At 31.9% G+C, this 15,403-nt stretch overlaps 2 protein-coding genes across 2 annotated transcripts; both read left to right on the plus strand.

Moving 5' to 3' along the window:
• Positions 1-5,372: 5,372 nt before the first annotated feature.
• Positions 5,373-9,808, plus strand: LOC145114472 (serine/threonine-protein phosphatase PP-X isozyme 2). The gene is made up of 8 exons (XM_079050485.1): positions 5,373-5,668; positions 6,600-6,752; positions 7,128-7,190; positions 7,274-7,359; positions 7,795-7,870; positions 7,970-8,238; positions 8,320-8,398; positions 9,296-9,808. Exons 1-8 carry the CDS (start codon positions 5,528-5,530, stop codon positions 9,344-9,346), a joined length of 918 nt encoding a protein of 305 aa, XP_078906611.1. The 5' UTR covers positions 5,373-5,527; the 3' UTR covers positions 9,347-9,808.
• A 943-nt stretch (positions 9,809-10,751) lies between these two features.
• Positions 10,752-14,209, plus strand: LOC145116026 (putative BPI/LBP family protein At1g04970). Its single transcript, XM_079052388.1, has 6 exons — positions 10,752-11,402; positions 12,221-12,360; positions 12,709-13,069; positions 13,155-13,403; positions 13,503-13,628; positions 13,792-14,209. Exons 1-6 carry the CDS (start codon positions 10,998-11,000, stop codon positions 13,990-13,992), a joined length of 1,482 nt encoding a protein of 493 aa, XP_078908514.1. The 5' UTR covers positions 10,752-10,997; the 3' UTR covers positions 13,993-14,209.
• The last annotated feature ends 1,194 nt before the right edge of the window (positions 14,210-15,403 follow it).

Consider the following 15,403-nt stretch of genomic DNA (forward strand, 5'->3'; position numbering starts at 1 on the left):
GTTAATTTCATAGTCAAACAAAATTTCTTCTATAAATGGGTGTAAAGTAACTCCATGAAATTTATCTGTAAAAGTAATTCATATTAGATAGAATAAAAAAGGCGAATGGCATACTGTAATTGCAGAGGTGAACGTGTCATTAGGATTTCGGGTACAGCTAAAAACCCAGGAAGATTATTTTACGCTTGCCCATATATGGTATCATGTTCTTAACTTCATTCATATTTACACCCTAATCATTATATGGCAACAATTCTTATTGCCAATGTTTAAATTTACAGGGACCAAAATGCGGGTTTATCAGTTGGGTTGATGAAGAGAAGGACCAATCATCTATCGTAATAGCTAAAATAGCTAACAGTAACAAGCTCTTTCAATCAGAAAATAAGAAGTTAAAGATAGCCTTGGTTTGTAGTTGGGTGTTGTTTTTGGCAATTATTGTTTACAAGTTGTAAGCTTTTTAGTATTGTTTTCATAGTTTTCAGGTTGTTACATCAATAAATTGTTGTATTTGTTGTTATGTTTAGAGCAGTGTACTTGTTACTTTAAAACAAAAGGTGGTGTCGTTCTTATGTTGTAAATATTGAAGTTATTAATAGGTCATTAAATCCAACATACAATTACATATACAAATATATAATCCAACTACATAGGACTAAGACTCGACCCCCAAAAAATTTTTGCCATCCGTTGGCGAAACTCTAAAGCTGCGTTCTTTGGGTCAATAAGTTCACGTATTGGTTGGCCTGAAACTAATTGTTCCATAAACATACAAACAAAAACACCGCAATCTCCCAAATGACTACTTTGTTGGGGAACATTTGTTTCAAATATGAATTGCATATTCAATGGAATCCTTGGGATGTTCCTCCGGGCCCAATAGTTAATATTGTCTAAATTATCTGCCACCCGAGCTTCAAATTTGGTAAAGGTTCCATTAGAGTTGAATTTTTCATAAGCTCCTCTACCGAGACTGTCATAAATATGGACTTCCATATTCGTCAATCGTAGTTCCCCAAATAACCAGTGATTAGGGGCTGAATGAATCGGAAATAGGACCTGTATAAGGATAATAAATAAATAAATTTTGTTTACAAATAAAAATACAAAAACATAACGACATTAACGATAATATTTTCAAATAAAATTTAGTTTACCGTATCGACATCCCACCAAGCAACCATGAAGTTGGGGTATTTAGCAATACCAGCCATAAACGCCCTCCAATCCTGCCCTTCCTCTAGAGCATGACAAACAAAAAAATTTGTAGGCATTATTGTATGTCAGTCGCTATCAAAACGTCTCTCCATCAGTAGTCAATACCAAAGAGTGATATGATGCACAAAATTATGAGACTTTTGTTATTAACTAAAAAAGAAAATACTTTAAAAAAAATAAATTAACTATTATTTTACCGCTGCCTCCAACCATCCGTCGTGTGTATGCCCAAACAAGGCGCTCCAAAATTCTCTATCTAACACCAAATTAAACAAACGATGCTGCACGTCATATGAATGAAATAAATAATTCTGGATCACAACCTCACCGCCTGCTACGTAAGGTTGCAGGCGCAACACAGAGAAGTCGTGAGCAACAACAAATGTTGGAGGAGGAACGGGGCTTGTTGATTTCATATCAACCTTCCTTTTTGGTCTTCTTTTTTGCTTCGGTGTCGTGTGCAGCTAAAACAATATTGAAATATTTAGATCTCTATCTTTCAAATAATTCACATAAAAAAAATTCTATTATTACGATATAAGTTTTTAAATTAAACGAATACCTCGGTGTAAGGAGGGCACAAATACTTTGATGGATTTTGAGCCCTCGGTCTATCGGGTGTAACTTCTTTGCCATCAAAACCATAAACATCATAATAATTTAGATTTCCCGTAATTTGTATTTCATCTTCCTCCGACACCTAAATTAATAAACAAAAATCTCTAATTAAAACATGTTTCAATCTACTAAATTAAAATTAAAATAAATGTAAGTATAACAACCTCTTTAGCTTCATTATAATCATTTACATCAAACACATCATCATCAAATTTGTTCCTACTACAACCCGCATTCTCATTCCTCTCCTCCAACTCCTACATTAAAATTAACACATTATACTTATTAACGAAAGACACATTAAAAATTAATTATTAAAATCGTAAATGTAATATCTATAATAACCTTGTTGTCTTCAATATCACCAAAAATATTTTCATTTGTATTATTTTTATTCATCACTTCATCTTCTACAACCTACATTTTCAAATATAAAATATGAACACAAATATTCATATATGTTAATAAATTAAAAAAAATAATGTAGCGTGTAACTAACCCGTTCATCAAATTTTGTTTGAAATACTGCAGGCTCCTCAAAAGTGATGTTATTCCATAGATCTTCATTATTCACTTCTTCAACAAACACCTCTGTAGGTTCTCGGTTCGTAAACACATGTTGCTCAAGTGCATGTAGCCGTTTCAACACCTCCTCTAGGTTGGGTTTCCCACTGCGCCCACCTCTACCATGAGAGCGACCACTAGACGACATACTAGACGACATACTAGACGAAGATTCGTCTTGTCTCATAAAATGGTCCCGTACTGGGGATGGAACTGATTTCCGTTCACCATATACATACTCTTGAAATGACATATAATAACAAGATGTCATCTCATCATCACTCGGTGACATTTTTTTTCTTGGTGGTTGTCCCTCCTAAAAATTGAACATATTAAAAATGCATATAAAAGTATAATAATGACTTTTATTAATAATAAAAAAATATTTATAAACCTGTATCTTTGAAAAAATCTTGTTCACATCAACACATTTCAATTTTTTTGTCCCACTCCATCGTTTCATCCGAGGCATGTCTCTATTTATTCTCAATACAAATCCACAGGCACGAACAGCCGAAAGCATCTCATATATCCATATCTACAATTTTTACAATTATAGTAATAAAAGTTAAAATTAAAATAACTAACATAACAATAAAACCATTTAAATATAAGTAAATTTTTATACCCTAATTGGAGCCGTAAATCCTGAGACGGTGTATTTTAAAGTTTGACGACGCTTAGGAAGTGATAAATATTTATTTATCTTGTTCCATGTATCCTCAATAAAATCCCATAAATAGCTACCCCAAGCGAAACTAACAAAACAAAAAAAATTTAGTTATAATATAAATTAACATTAATAATATAAAACTTTCAAAGTAAACAAAAAATACCTGTTCCAGACATCCAAATTCTCAGCAAAAAAAAACCAATCTTGTGGCACACGATCATTTATTTCTTTTCCCAAAAAACCTTCACACAAAATGTATATCAAACATACTCTAACTGCATCAGCGTCGTCAACTTCTAAGAATGGTTGATTTAAAATAAAACTTTTAAGGTCACCGATTTTCACCGAACTATTTGTATAGTTCGGAAATAGCCGCTTACGCAATAAACATCTTTTTTTACTACTAACTATTTTTTCTGACACTTTTTTCCCGATGTTTTTTGGATACTTCCCAAATTTCAACCCGGTTATCAAACAAAAACTTCCGGCCCATATACAATTTTCGTATCGCCTACTCTAAAATATAACCGTTTTATTCCATCTGGAGATAAAACAGCGTCCGGCCGTATCTGATGAAGGAACATTTTGTGGAACAACAATCCGTCCCCTTGTAAACGAGGGACGTCCAACAAATATCCAAAAACTGTATCTCTAAATATATCACGTCTGACACCATCTAACACTTCAAATACTTCCCATATGTTACACCCCGGTCCTTTTAAGTTTACAATAGCTTTCACATTGAAATTATTATAATCATGCTGCACAAAACACAATAACATATTAGAAAACTAAACAACTATTTTAATTTTAAAATATATCATTATTAAATGCAATAATAACATAAACAATAATAACAATGCAAATACAAATATCTAATAAATAATTTATATATTTACGCTAAAAAACAATAACATACTATAACAATTTTTCAATTAAACGACAACTATATAAACAATTTTCCAAGTTATACGACAAATATACAAACGTTTTTTATCTTTCTAATTATATAAAATAACATTTTCTAACCATATAAACAAACAATTTTTCAACTAAAACGACAACTAAGTTAACAATTTTCCAAGTTATACGACAAATATACAAACAATTTTTAACTTTCAAATTATATAAAATAACATTTTCTAACAATACTATAAAATTTTTTCTACTAAAACAACAAATATATACAAATTTTCAAGTTATACGACAAATATACAAACGACTATTGTACACATATTATAAAATTTTCTAACCATACTATAAAATTTTTTATACTTCACCAACAAATATATACAAATTTTCAACTTATACGACAAATATACAAACGACTATTGTACACATATTGTAAACATTATTTTAACCATTTTTCAATTTATAAAAACAATTATACGATAAGAATATACAAATTTTCAAGTTATACAACAATTATACAAACGACAAATAATATATTCTAACCATGCTATATCAATTTATCAACTTAAACCACTAACTAAAACATATTGTAAACATTATTCTAACAATTTATTTAACTAATAACTTAAAAAAATTAGCATATTCTAACCATTTTACTAAATGTACAACTACCCGATGCACATTCTACGCAGTCTCTACTTGTACATTCATACAACCACTAACAAAATAACATTTAAACTTCAAGTTTACTAATAACAAATATTAAAACTATCAAATACAACAAAATTACCCTATCACAAACAATATAATTTCATTTTTTTTACACTAACTAATACAATAAATAATAAAATAATAAAGACATATACTAAATAAATGTTAATTAAAAAATAAAAAGAGTTAAAATCTAACCATATTTTCAGGATTGTTGAAATAATCGTCCATTTTCTTCAAGAAATCGTCAAAAGGAATCTCCAAGAGAGAGAGTTTTTCTATATTGAAGAGTGAAAAATGAAGAAAAAAAAAACCGTTTTATAGATTTTCACCTCGAAAATCGCAGATGAACAGCAAAAATCGCAGATGGACTTTTCCATCTGTGAATGTACAAGTGCCTAAAGCACAACTGTGCTTTAGGCACTTGTACATTCGCAGATGGAATGCCAAAATCGCAGATGGGGCATTTCCATCTGCGAATTTAGTGGTTATTTTTGCAATTTCTATTTTTTTTGGCTAAATTTGTAAGGTAATTAGTGTATTTGGCTAATTTTGTAATTTTCTCATAATATAATTATTAACCCTAAATTTTATTAAATTAACAGAAATCACCTCAGTTTATCTTTTCTTCGATTTGCCAAAAAAAAAAAAAAATTCGCGAGTCAAGTGATAGAAAGTCGTACACCAGTCACAAAAATTGAAGAGCACACAAGCCACTGAAAATTGAAGAGCGGGCGATCGGAGAAAATCGTAGCCGCCGCACATACCCCCTCTTCCGCTTTCTCTTCAAAATTATTTCCAAAAAGGGAAGAAAAGAAGCAAAAAGGAGGGATGTCAGACCTAGACCGGCAAATCGAGCAGTTGAAGAACTGTGAACCACTCAAAGAGTCTGAAGTCAAGGCTCTCTGCTTGAAAGCCATGGAAATCCTCGTCGAAGAGAGCAACGTTCAAAGAGTCGATGCTCCTGTCACTGTAGGTTTACCTTTTTTACCTCCTCTGTTCAGATTCTTGTACACAAGTTGCTATTGTATGTTTTCTATGTGCTTTTTGTTGCTAAAATACTATGTATCCATCTAGACAGAACTCTGGCGACCGATTTAGGGTTTTATGTGTGTTCAGGTTATGAACCGTGAAATTTTGATAAAGCTGATTGTTCATCGAATTCATTAGCTGGGACCATGTTTCGATCTGTATCTTGCATTTCTAAACTATCGGTTGATTTGATTCTAAAAGTCACATGTGTAGTTCCTGTAAAGACTGTGAAGGAAGGGGCCTGTTAATTTGGTAGAAACGTCAGGAGTACTTTCCTTGCTTTCATAGTACACCCTTAAACTATATCCTTAGGGTTTTTTTGGGCGTTCAATTAAACTTGGTAGACTTGCAGGTAGCTGTAGAAAACTAGTTATCGAGGTAAATGTAACACCTAACTATTCCTTGTTTTAAGCAACTTATTATATGATTCAGACTGTCCAAGTGTCAACAGTCATATTGAAAACACACATCCAAACACCCCCAAAATTTGAAGGCCATTGGATATTCTTTACCAGTAAGGTTGAAAAGTGTACTAACATGTACTCCAACTCCAAGCTACAAATTGAAGGCCAGATTTGATGATTAATGAACAGAAGAGAAACAATCTCATGTCTGGTGTCATGCACAAGTCAACTCAACTTCAAAGGAAGAACCAGAAACCTGATGTCACTGTTCTCAATGCAATTTAAGAGCTTCAATTGTTAAAGACAATTGAGTCTAATGGAAATTATTTAAGCCACATAACTCGCTTGCTGCTACTTCTTATTTGACACTGCTGCTTGTTTAAATTATTTCTCCTTCTCAACAGCACTTACTAGTAATTTCAATTTTGTTGTTATTGACCTTTTTTTTTTTTTTTTCTGTTGTATAGATATGTGGCGACATCCATGGACAGTTTTATGACATGAAAGAGCTATTCAAGGTAGGTGGTGACTGCCCAAAGACTAAGTACTTGTTTCTTGGAGATTTTGTGGACAGAGGCTTCTATTCTGTAGAGACCTTTTTGCTTTTACTTGCCCTCAAGGTAAATTCTGCTTAATAAATTTTCTCACTTCAAAATAAGCAAATATTGCATTGTCAGATGTAAAATGTCTATTATAATATATATATATATATATATATATATATATATACAAACATGTGTAGATGAGATGTATGTTTCTAGTATGCTTACAAACATATATATATATATATATATATATATATATATATATATATATATATATGCTTACAAACATGTGTAGATGAGATGTATGTTTCTAGTATTGTTCATAATTTATGTTATCATCTGATGCAGGCTAATTATATAGTCCTTTCATAGTTTCATGAAGTTTTAATTTTTGAAGCATTCATATTATTTTGTTTTAGCTGTTCTGTAATTAAGAAGTGTTGTAATTAGGTAAGGTATCCTGATCGGATAACATTGATTAGGGGGAATCACGAGAGCCGACAGATCACACAGGTTCCTTTATGTACTTGATTTTCATCTTGATTTTCAATTTTTTTTAATTTTTTTTTAAAGCTTACCGCCATTCCTTATTCTAGGTGTATGGATTCTATGATGAGTGTCTGAGGAAGTATGGTTCTGTCAATGTTTGGAGATATTGCACCGATATATTTGATTACCTAAGGTCTGCTAACTTCTTGCACTTATTGTTTTATACTACTAAATGCAAAAAATAACAACACACTTTCATTTATCTGTGTATTATAGCATCAAGCTTTTATTTATTCCTATTACAAAGTTGTTGTAGTTTCATTTTTTTTTTAAATCTTATTAAGGCATTGTACTTAGCCAATTATAGCATTGTGCTTCTTTTTTGAATCCTATCAGTCAGTATCAGGGCATTATACTTGGAAAAGCTATCCAACTATAGCTACAGAAATTCCTTTCTATTGATAGAGTTTTCAAAGTAGCATGTTGTAATAGGAAGCACGATGCCATAATAAAGAAATCAATGGAATATAGGTTGCTATTTGTGAGGTTTTCATGCACAAAAAGAAGTAGAAGCCTTATTGCTGATAGCATCTTGGTTACATGACTTAAACTTTTAACATTGTTGCAGTTTGTCTGCGCTTATTGAGAACAAAATATTTTCAGTTCATGGTGGTCTGTCTCCCAACATCAACACATTAGATCAGGTCTGAAGAGTTGGATAACATAAGTATTAACTAGATTTTTTTTACTGTAATTGATGAAATGAATAACAAGAGTGGAGTGGTGTGAATGTGATTTTCCAGATTCGGACAATTGACCGGAAGCAAGAAGTGCCCCATGATGGTGCCATGTGTGACCTCCTGTGGTCAGACCCGGAGGACATTGTTGATGGGTGGGGTCTGAGTCCACGTGGTGCTGGTTTCTTGTTTGGTGGCAGTGTTGTTACTTCTTTTAACCACACCAATAATATCGATTACATTTGTCGTGCACATCAATTGGTAATGGAAGGTTTTAAATGGATGTTTAACAACCAGATTGTTACTGTCTGGTCAGCCCCAAATTACTGTTACAGGTAATAAAAATAAAACCCTTTCTTTTGCTTCATCTCATCTATCTCGCCACTTTTCCTAATTCATTTTTTACGCTTCCACAGGTGTGGTAATGTGGCTGCTATTCTTGAACTGGATGAGAATCTTAACAAACAGTTCCGAGTATTTAAAGCAGCTCCACAGGTTTGTGTTCTGTTTCTGCTTCTGCTTTATCAAAAATATTGAAATGCAATTTGGGTTGGGTGTCTTTAGGCCATGCCATTTATTCCCCTAATGATGACTATACGAATCACTACTAGAGAATATGATGTTAGTGTTTGGTATGATGAAATCAGGGAGGGAATGGAATGAAGTAAAAGCTGTTTGTTTTGTTTTGATGGAATGGAATGGAATGGAATGGAATGAACCATTTTTTAAGTTTTCATTCCTTACTTAGTTTGTAAGTTTTAAGTAAAAGCTGTTTGTTTTTTAAAACATTTCATGATTTTAAAAAATCCCAAAAATATATTTATATTGTTTATTGCAACTTTTTTGGGTTGTAATGACTAATGAGCTTTTAACTTTTTATCATGTTTAATTTGTTGACTTTGTAAAAAAAATGTTAATTGCAATTAAATAGTATATACAGTAGAGTTAAAATCTGTAGATTGTATTTACATACAATATAAGAAATTAATTCCATTCCTACAACAAATCAAACATGATTACATTACCTTGTCCATACCATTTCTTCGTCGTTGTATTCCATCTAGGGGGTGTTTGGTTTGTAAAATGTTGTTGGAATGAATGTGATCTGTCAAAGGAATTGGAATTTGATGGAATCATAATCCATCATGTCAAATGAAAATTCAATTTTAATTTTAAAATATATTTATTTATAACTAAATATTTTTTTGCTTATTGTATATGTATATTATAATGAGGGTATTTTGGTCTTGTAATAAACCAAGGAAGAATGGAAAGAGTGTGTATTCCGTGCGTGTAATTGACAACCCCATGGAATGGAATCTGGAATTCTAATTCCATGTTAAACACGGCCTTATTTTTGGAATAAATGAATATGGTGATATTGAAATACAGGAATCAAGAGGCGCCCCGGCTAAAAAACCACCACCAGATTACTTTCTATGATATGAATACTGGAATCCATGAATCTCCATTATCTGTTGGGTCTGGCATGCATTTACTTACTAGGAAGGAAGGAAGAAGATGATTGATTGATTGTATATTTTGCAATGAAGAAGAAGAAGAGGAAAAGAAGATAGTTTTGTTCATGAAACCAGCGGATCTGCTCCCAGATTGGGGCATTGGGCAGTGGTTTGTTGCAGTTCATCTCACGAGTGAGTGTTTGTTAAGAAGTAGTAGTTAGTGTTACTGTTAAATGTGTGTTAGATTTTGTATTGTGTGCCCATTACCATTATTTGTGCATCATCATCACATCATGTACACAAAAGGTGTGTCATTAATTACAACACCATACAGATTTACAAAACTGCCACAAACCATATCTTATGCTGCTTCAAACCAAACCAAACCAAACTAAACGCTGCCAGACTCAAGTTGTGGCATTATAAATCTGTCTTTTTCTGTTTACATTACACTTGTTTATGCATCCAACTTACAACACTCTTTACCAATTTATTCTCACATGTTTCGGTTTGTTATAGCAAATTGGAACATGACAGCTTCTTATAAATAAATTGGTAAAAAGATACTACTTGGAACATCGTGGTTAACATTTAGATATTGTAATATGTCTTGGTGATATGTCTGTGCAACATGGGATTGACTTTGTAAGATGATTTAGGTCATCTATCTTTTTTTTTTTTTTTAATATTAATCCCATTTTTTATTGGTAAAATTGTTACCTTTGGCGTCCTTGCAAGTTATTACCAGTTCATAAGATCACCTAGGTTAATGATTGTCCCGTTTTGGTAAATTGAGCCGAGGTATTAAACTTGTGGCCCATTTTTAATTATTTTGTCAATGTTGCAAAATAATTGTGATGGATGCGTATGTGTATGTATGTATTGAAACTTTCACTAATACCGTTTTCTAAAGCCTCACATGCTCCATCTGTGGAAGAATGGACAAGTTAGTTATTAATTGTAAAAATGAAAATAGAAAATGATATATTTACGTTGACTAAAGTATGTAGGACACCATGAGTTTGGATCATGAGACATTAAGTACTCATATCCCCCATATCTATGGCTTGAACCAATTTTGCCGCGTCAATCTGTTTTCCTATAAAACCAACAAAAATGGAATATTGGCCTAATTTATTAAAAAAAAAAAAACAAGAATAGACTAAATAAAACCAAAACAAATAGCTGGTCGAGTTTAAGTGACATTAACCCTTTTTTTAAAATGATATCCATATATTAAATCTAAATCCTAAACGTTGTTATTCCTTTTTTTAAATGAACCATTTATCAAATATCCTAACTTAATGCGAATAATACGGTGTTATTCCTTTTCTTATACATCTATTATTAATCCACGAAGTCAACAGTATCATCTCGAATATACGTACAAAAGTAGGTAACGTATATCGCTGATTTGGTTGATTGTTTGCAAATGTTTATCCATGTTCAATATTGACGCCATTTATGGCCTGTGTCAGATCCCAAGGTGAACATCACGTTTGAACGTAACTCCAGCTCTAGGACGATGTTGCTCATTTTCTTCAAACTAAACTAGACAAACAAGTTGATTTGACTTAAAACTGTTTTGTAAATTCAATCTATCCTTTCAGTTTTATCTGAATTCTTCATGAATCATGAGTCGAAGAGTTTTTATCATCTTCGTGATACCCTTGTTGTTGATTTCTTCATCTACGCATGTTGAATCAGGTGAAGATGGGTATATATCTTTTGGTATTTCTGAAAAGGGTCTTGAATTTGCTAAGGATTTACTGATAAACACTGCGATTTCATCTTTGATTCCTCTTCAATTGCCCAAAATCGAACAAAATGTTCAAATCCCACTTGTGGGTAAAGTTCGTATGGTTCTGTCGGATATTGTTATATATCAGGTTAACGTTCCCACCTCGATTGTTCAACCTGGGGAGATGGGTGTTACCATAGTTGCGTCTGGTGCGACTGCGAATTTGAGTTTCGAATGGAGTTATTCTTATAGCACTTGGTTGTTTGAGTTTTCCGACAGTGGGGTCGCCTATGTTCAGGTAGATATTGCAGCAAAATTGGTTTGAATTCGCTTCTTGGCTTTAGGTGAATTTACTCCAGAAATTCATGTTTTTGAGACTTAGTTTTGGTTTTTACTATTTGTTGTAGTTCAAGGGGTGTTTAGTTATGCATCTCAAAATTTGAACTGATTATATGAGGTTTTTAGTGCTTAATAACCTACTGCTTTAAAGTTGAAACAACTAGTTTTGAAGCTGCCAAATGCTTATTTATGCACACTTTTTTACCCCTTTCCAGGTTTATGCAACAATGGTTTTTTTACATGAAGTATGCAACCACGTTTCATTTTGTTGTCAATATATACTAACATCTTACTTGCAACATTTTTCATCCGTTAGTTTATTATTTGTTCACAAACACCTCATTAAGATTATGGTGCAACTTAACTGTGAAGCATTTTTGACTATAAGAAGAATCTTCTGTGGTCATAATTGACAAAATAAATCATATGGGTTAAAAGAGAAACATCGATATGTATCCACTTAAGTGTTTAGATGAAAAAATAAAACAGTAAGATGTTGCATATTTTTGGTACTAAATTCAAACATAGTTCATGTAAAAAACCACTTGATGGTGTAAATTGGGGAAAAGGTGAAATATTGTTGCAATTAACCCTTTTGAATAGTGGGCTAGATGCTAATACAAAAACTGACTATCCAAGTAGAGTAAAAGTAGTTATTTACCTTTAGAATGCTAACATTATTGTTTGTGGGGTTGCTCTTTCTTTTATTAAATCTACACTGCCTCTTTTTTTCTTTTCTTGTTTAGTAGGAAGCTAATGAATAGTGTGCGTGTTAAGGTTGAAGGTATGGAAATAGGGATGACTCTTGGTTTAAAGAACCAACAAGGGACTCTCAGATTGTCTCCTGAAGACTGTGGATGCTATGTTAGTTATATCTCCATTAAGTTAGATGGAGGGGCATCTTGGCTTTATCAAGGGTATTATCCTTTTCATTTGTTACGATTTCAAGATCATTCATAATATTACTCTATTCATGTGTTTGTATGCTAATAGAATCAGAGATGCTTTCCCTTTTGCAAAATTTTGCCATTAGTAATGATTATTTTGTCTATGTATATTGATAGCAAGGCTAAAGTAGGTTGCCATTTTCTGCAATTTGTATAAAATGCAACAAAAATTATCAATCGTGGCATTTTGTCCATTATCGGGCATTCTTGCCAAGTATGATGTTGATTTTGTATTTTTGCAAGAAGTATGGTTGCAAGTAGGATGTTTTGGAAAGTTGAACTTTGTTTTATTGACCTCTCATATTATCGTTTTTGCAGAATAGTTGATTATTTTGAAGATGACATAGTATCAGCAGTTGAAGATACCATCACCAACAAAGTCGTGGATGCAGTGATAAAACTGGATTCAGCTTTTCAAACATTCCCAAAAGAAATCAGTTTTGGCAATATCACTGCTTTAAATGTCACCATCACGGAGGGCCCCACCATGACCACTACTTCTCTTCTCATTGGCATCAATGGCTTATTTACACAAATTGACCCCAAAGCAACTTTGGGGGGTCATTACACCAACAATTTACCATCAACAGGAACAGGGTCGTGTAGTAACTCAGAGAAGATGGTTGGAATTTCAGTACATGAAAACGTTCTTAACTCAGCATCAACGGTTTACTTCAATGTAAGCCCTCGTACTTTGAAGAGATATGCATATTGGGTCCTTGTGTTTTTCCTACTCTCACTAGCTGTATATGTTCTTGTTTCAGTCAAAGAAGATGTATTGGGTTGTTGATAACTTACCGGATCAGAAGATATTGAACACTGCCGAATGGAGATTTATAATTCCAAAGTTGTATAAAGAATACCCGAATGACGACATGAGCTTCAATTTTACTGTATTGTCACCTCCACTCATACAAATCCAAAATCAGGGTATTGTTGCTACAGTAAACTCGGATGTTTTTATCAATGTTGTGGATGCTGGTGAAGTTATTCCAGTTGCATGTATCTCTATGGTATGTTAACTTTAAATCACTGTAATCAGTAATGTAATGTTTGTTTTAAAGAGAGTTGAATTCATTGACTCATATGGATGGTATTTTTAATTTTTACAGGAGATTGAAGCTTCTGGATTTGCTGGGATCATATCGACCACTCTTAATGGTGGCATTAGCTTAAGCAAACTCACAATGTCTCTGAAATGGAGTAAAATTGGCACCCTGCATATGCTTCTTGTTCAGGTACGTTCATCTTAACACTGTAAATCGGGTCTTGATATCATTCTTCATTGTTTAAAATATATATATATATATATATATATATATATATATATATATATATATATATATATATATATATTTGTGACTTTTGTATTTCAATTAAAAAGTTCTGGAATTTTTGCAGTCTGTGATGTCAAGGCTTCTAAAATCGATCATTGTACCGGTTGTAAATTTGCGTCTAAGGGTAGGCTACTCGTTACCTGATTTCCATGGATATGAGCTTCAGAATGCTTCGATTATCTATCATGATTCAAAAATCCTTGTTTGTAGTGATATTGCACGTGCATATGATGAGTACATTCCTCATCGATTTTATTATAAATAAAAATTAAACATTCTTGTAAATGTGTATCTTTACAAATTACAATTACAACACTGTTTGTGATCAAGATGTCAGTCATGTCACGACAAAAAGTCTCGGGATAATAGAGTCTCTGTATATATATTGCAATAGTATTTTATTAGAAATTATGTTGTAAATGCTATAATCTAGTTGTACATTTGGAGACCAACATCAAATAAATACAAGTGTGCAGAAGGTAGTCCTTAACTGTAATTTTTTTTTCTTTTATTTTCTCAATAGAACAGATTTATACAAACAACTACTTACCATAGTGAGCTTGTATTAGAGCATTCTTAACTTATCTATGATCTAAATCTGTATAAACTGAAGTTCATTACAAGTCATTCCATACCGATATTCAACAATAAAAAATGTGCCAATCTATTCTTTAAATTAAAAAAAGGCAATATATTTTCACTATTTTACTAATTTATGTGATTTTTTTATTTAATGTAACAAACTTGTAATGTTTTATTTATAATATTTAAGCAACGTGTTACTTAATATAGTAAAAAAATAGTAACATGTTATATTAAATGGTTAAAATAATATGCTATATGAATTTATTACAATAAAGCCTAAGAAAATGCAGCAACAAAACTACATGAGTGGTCCGGTCGATATCCGAACATTCATGATGTTTTTAAGGTTTTTCTGAGTAGGGGTGCATGTGATTAGATACTTAGATCGATTCGTTAAAAAGCTAGATTTGAGCTCAAGTTAATCGAGTTTGAGATTTCGTGAATGGACTCAATTAGGCTTGCGAGTCTAAACAAACATACATGAACCTGAGTTCAGACGAGCCTGCATTAGGGAATGTTAATTAGTATCAATCATATAATCATGTAAAGTTATAAACTAATTTAAATAGTCGAGGCTACAAATTTTTTATAACTTTTCTTGACTTTGATTATAATGGAAAAAATGCAATTTTTGTTGTTAGGCTATTTGGTTGAGACTACGGTTTGACTTGTGGTGACACAACATATATGTTAAATAATTAATTATTATTTTATAAAGAAAATTAATTATCATGGCAAACTTTATCAAAAATAAAATTAATACAACATAAATACTAATAAATGAATGTTGTTTTTGCCACTTGTCACACTCTCATTCAATTTGTCAAATGTCATTTTGTGGTAAATTTAAATTATTTTTTTTTCACATGTCATTTTATGAGTTTTTCTATTTTATTAAATTCCACATAATATTTTAATGTAATAATTTTAATAAATGTAGTAATAAATGAATATCAATTTCATTAATCAACTTACCTTTTAATTTCAAAATTCCCAAAATTAAAGCTCATTAGTTTTTTTTCTTTATTTATTTAAAATATTTGTTTAAATTTAAAAGATAAAAAACATTTCCATTATAATAATTCATTATT

The sequence above is a fragment of the Lactuca virosa genome, chromosome 5, assembly GCF_052849685.1.
Source record: "Lactuca virosa cultivar CGN04683 chromosome 5, Lactuca_virosa_CGN04683_v6, whole genome shotgun sequence".
NCBI classification, from domain to species: Eukaryota; Viridiplantae; Streptophyta; class Magnoliopsida; order Asterales; family Asteraceae; genus Lactuca; species Lactuca virosa.

What these genes read in the sequence shown, in the direction of transcription:
- LOC145114472 (XM_079050485.1), top strand. Translation starts at nt 5,528, where the DNA reads ATGTCAGACCTAGACCGGCAAATCGAGCAGTTGAAGAACTGTGAACCA. An exon ending in GATATATTTGATTACCTAAG is followed by an intron (nt 7,360 to 7,794) that starts GTCTGCTAACTT and finishes ACATTGTTGCAG; the next exon opens with TTTGTCTGCGCTTATTGAGA. An exon ending in GCCCCAAATTACTGTTACAG is followed by an intron (nt 8,239 to 8,319) that starts GTAATAAAAATA and finishes ACGCTTCCACAG; the next exon opens with GTGTGGTAATGTGGCTGCTA.
- LOC145116026 (XM_079052388.1), top strand. Translation starts at nt 10,998, where the DNA reads ATGAGTCGAAGAGTTTTTATCATCTTCGTGATACCCTTGTTGTTGATT. An exon ending in GTGGGGTCGCCTATGTTCAG is followed by an intron (nt 11,403 to 12,220) that starts GTAGATATTGCA and finishes GTGCGTGTTAAG; the next exon opens with GTTGAAGGTATGGAAATAGG. An exon ending in GCATCTTGGCTTTATCAAGG is followed by an intron (nt 12,361 to 12,708) that starts GTATTATCCTTT and finishes TCGTTTTTGCAG; the next exon opens with AATAGTTGATTATTTTGAAG.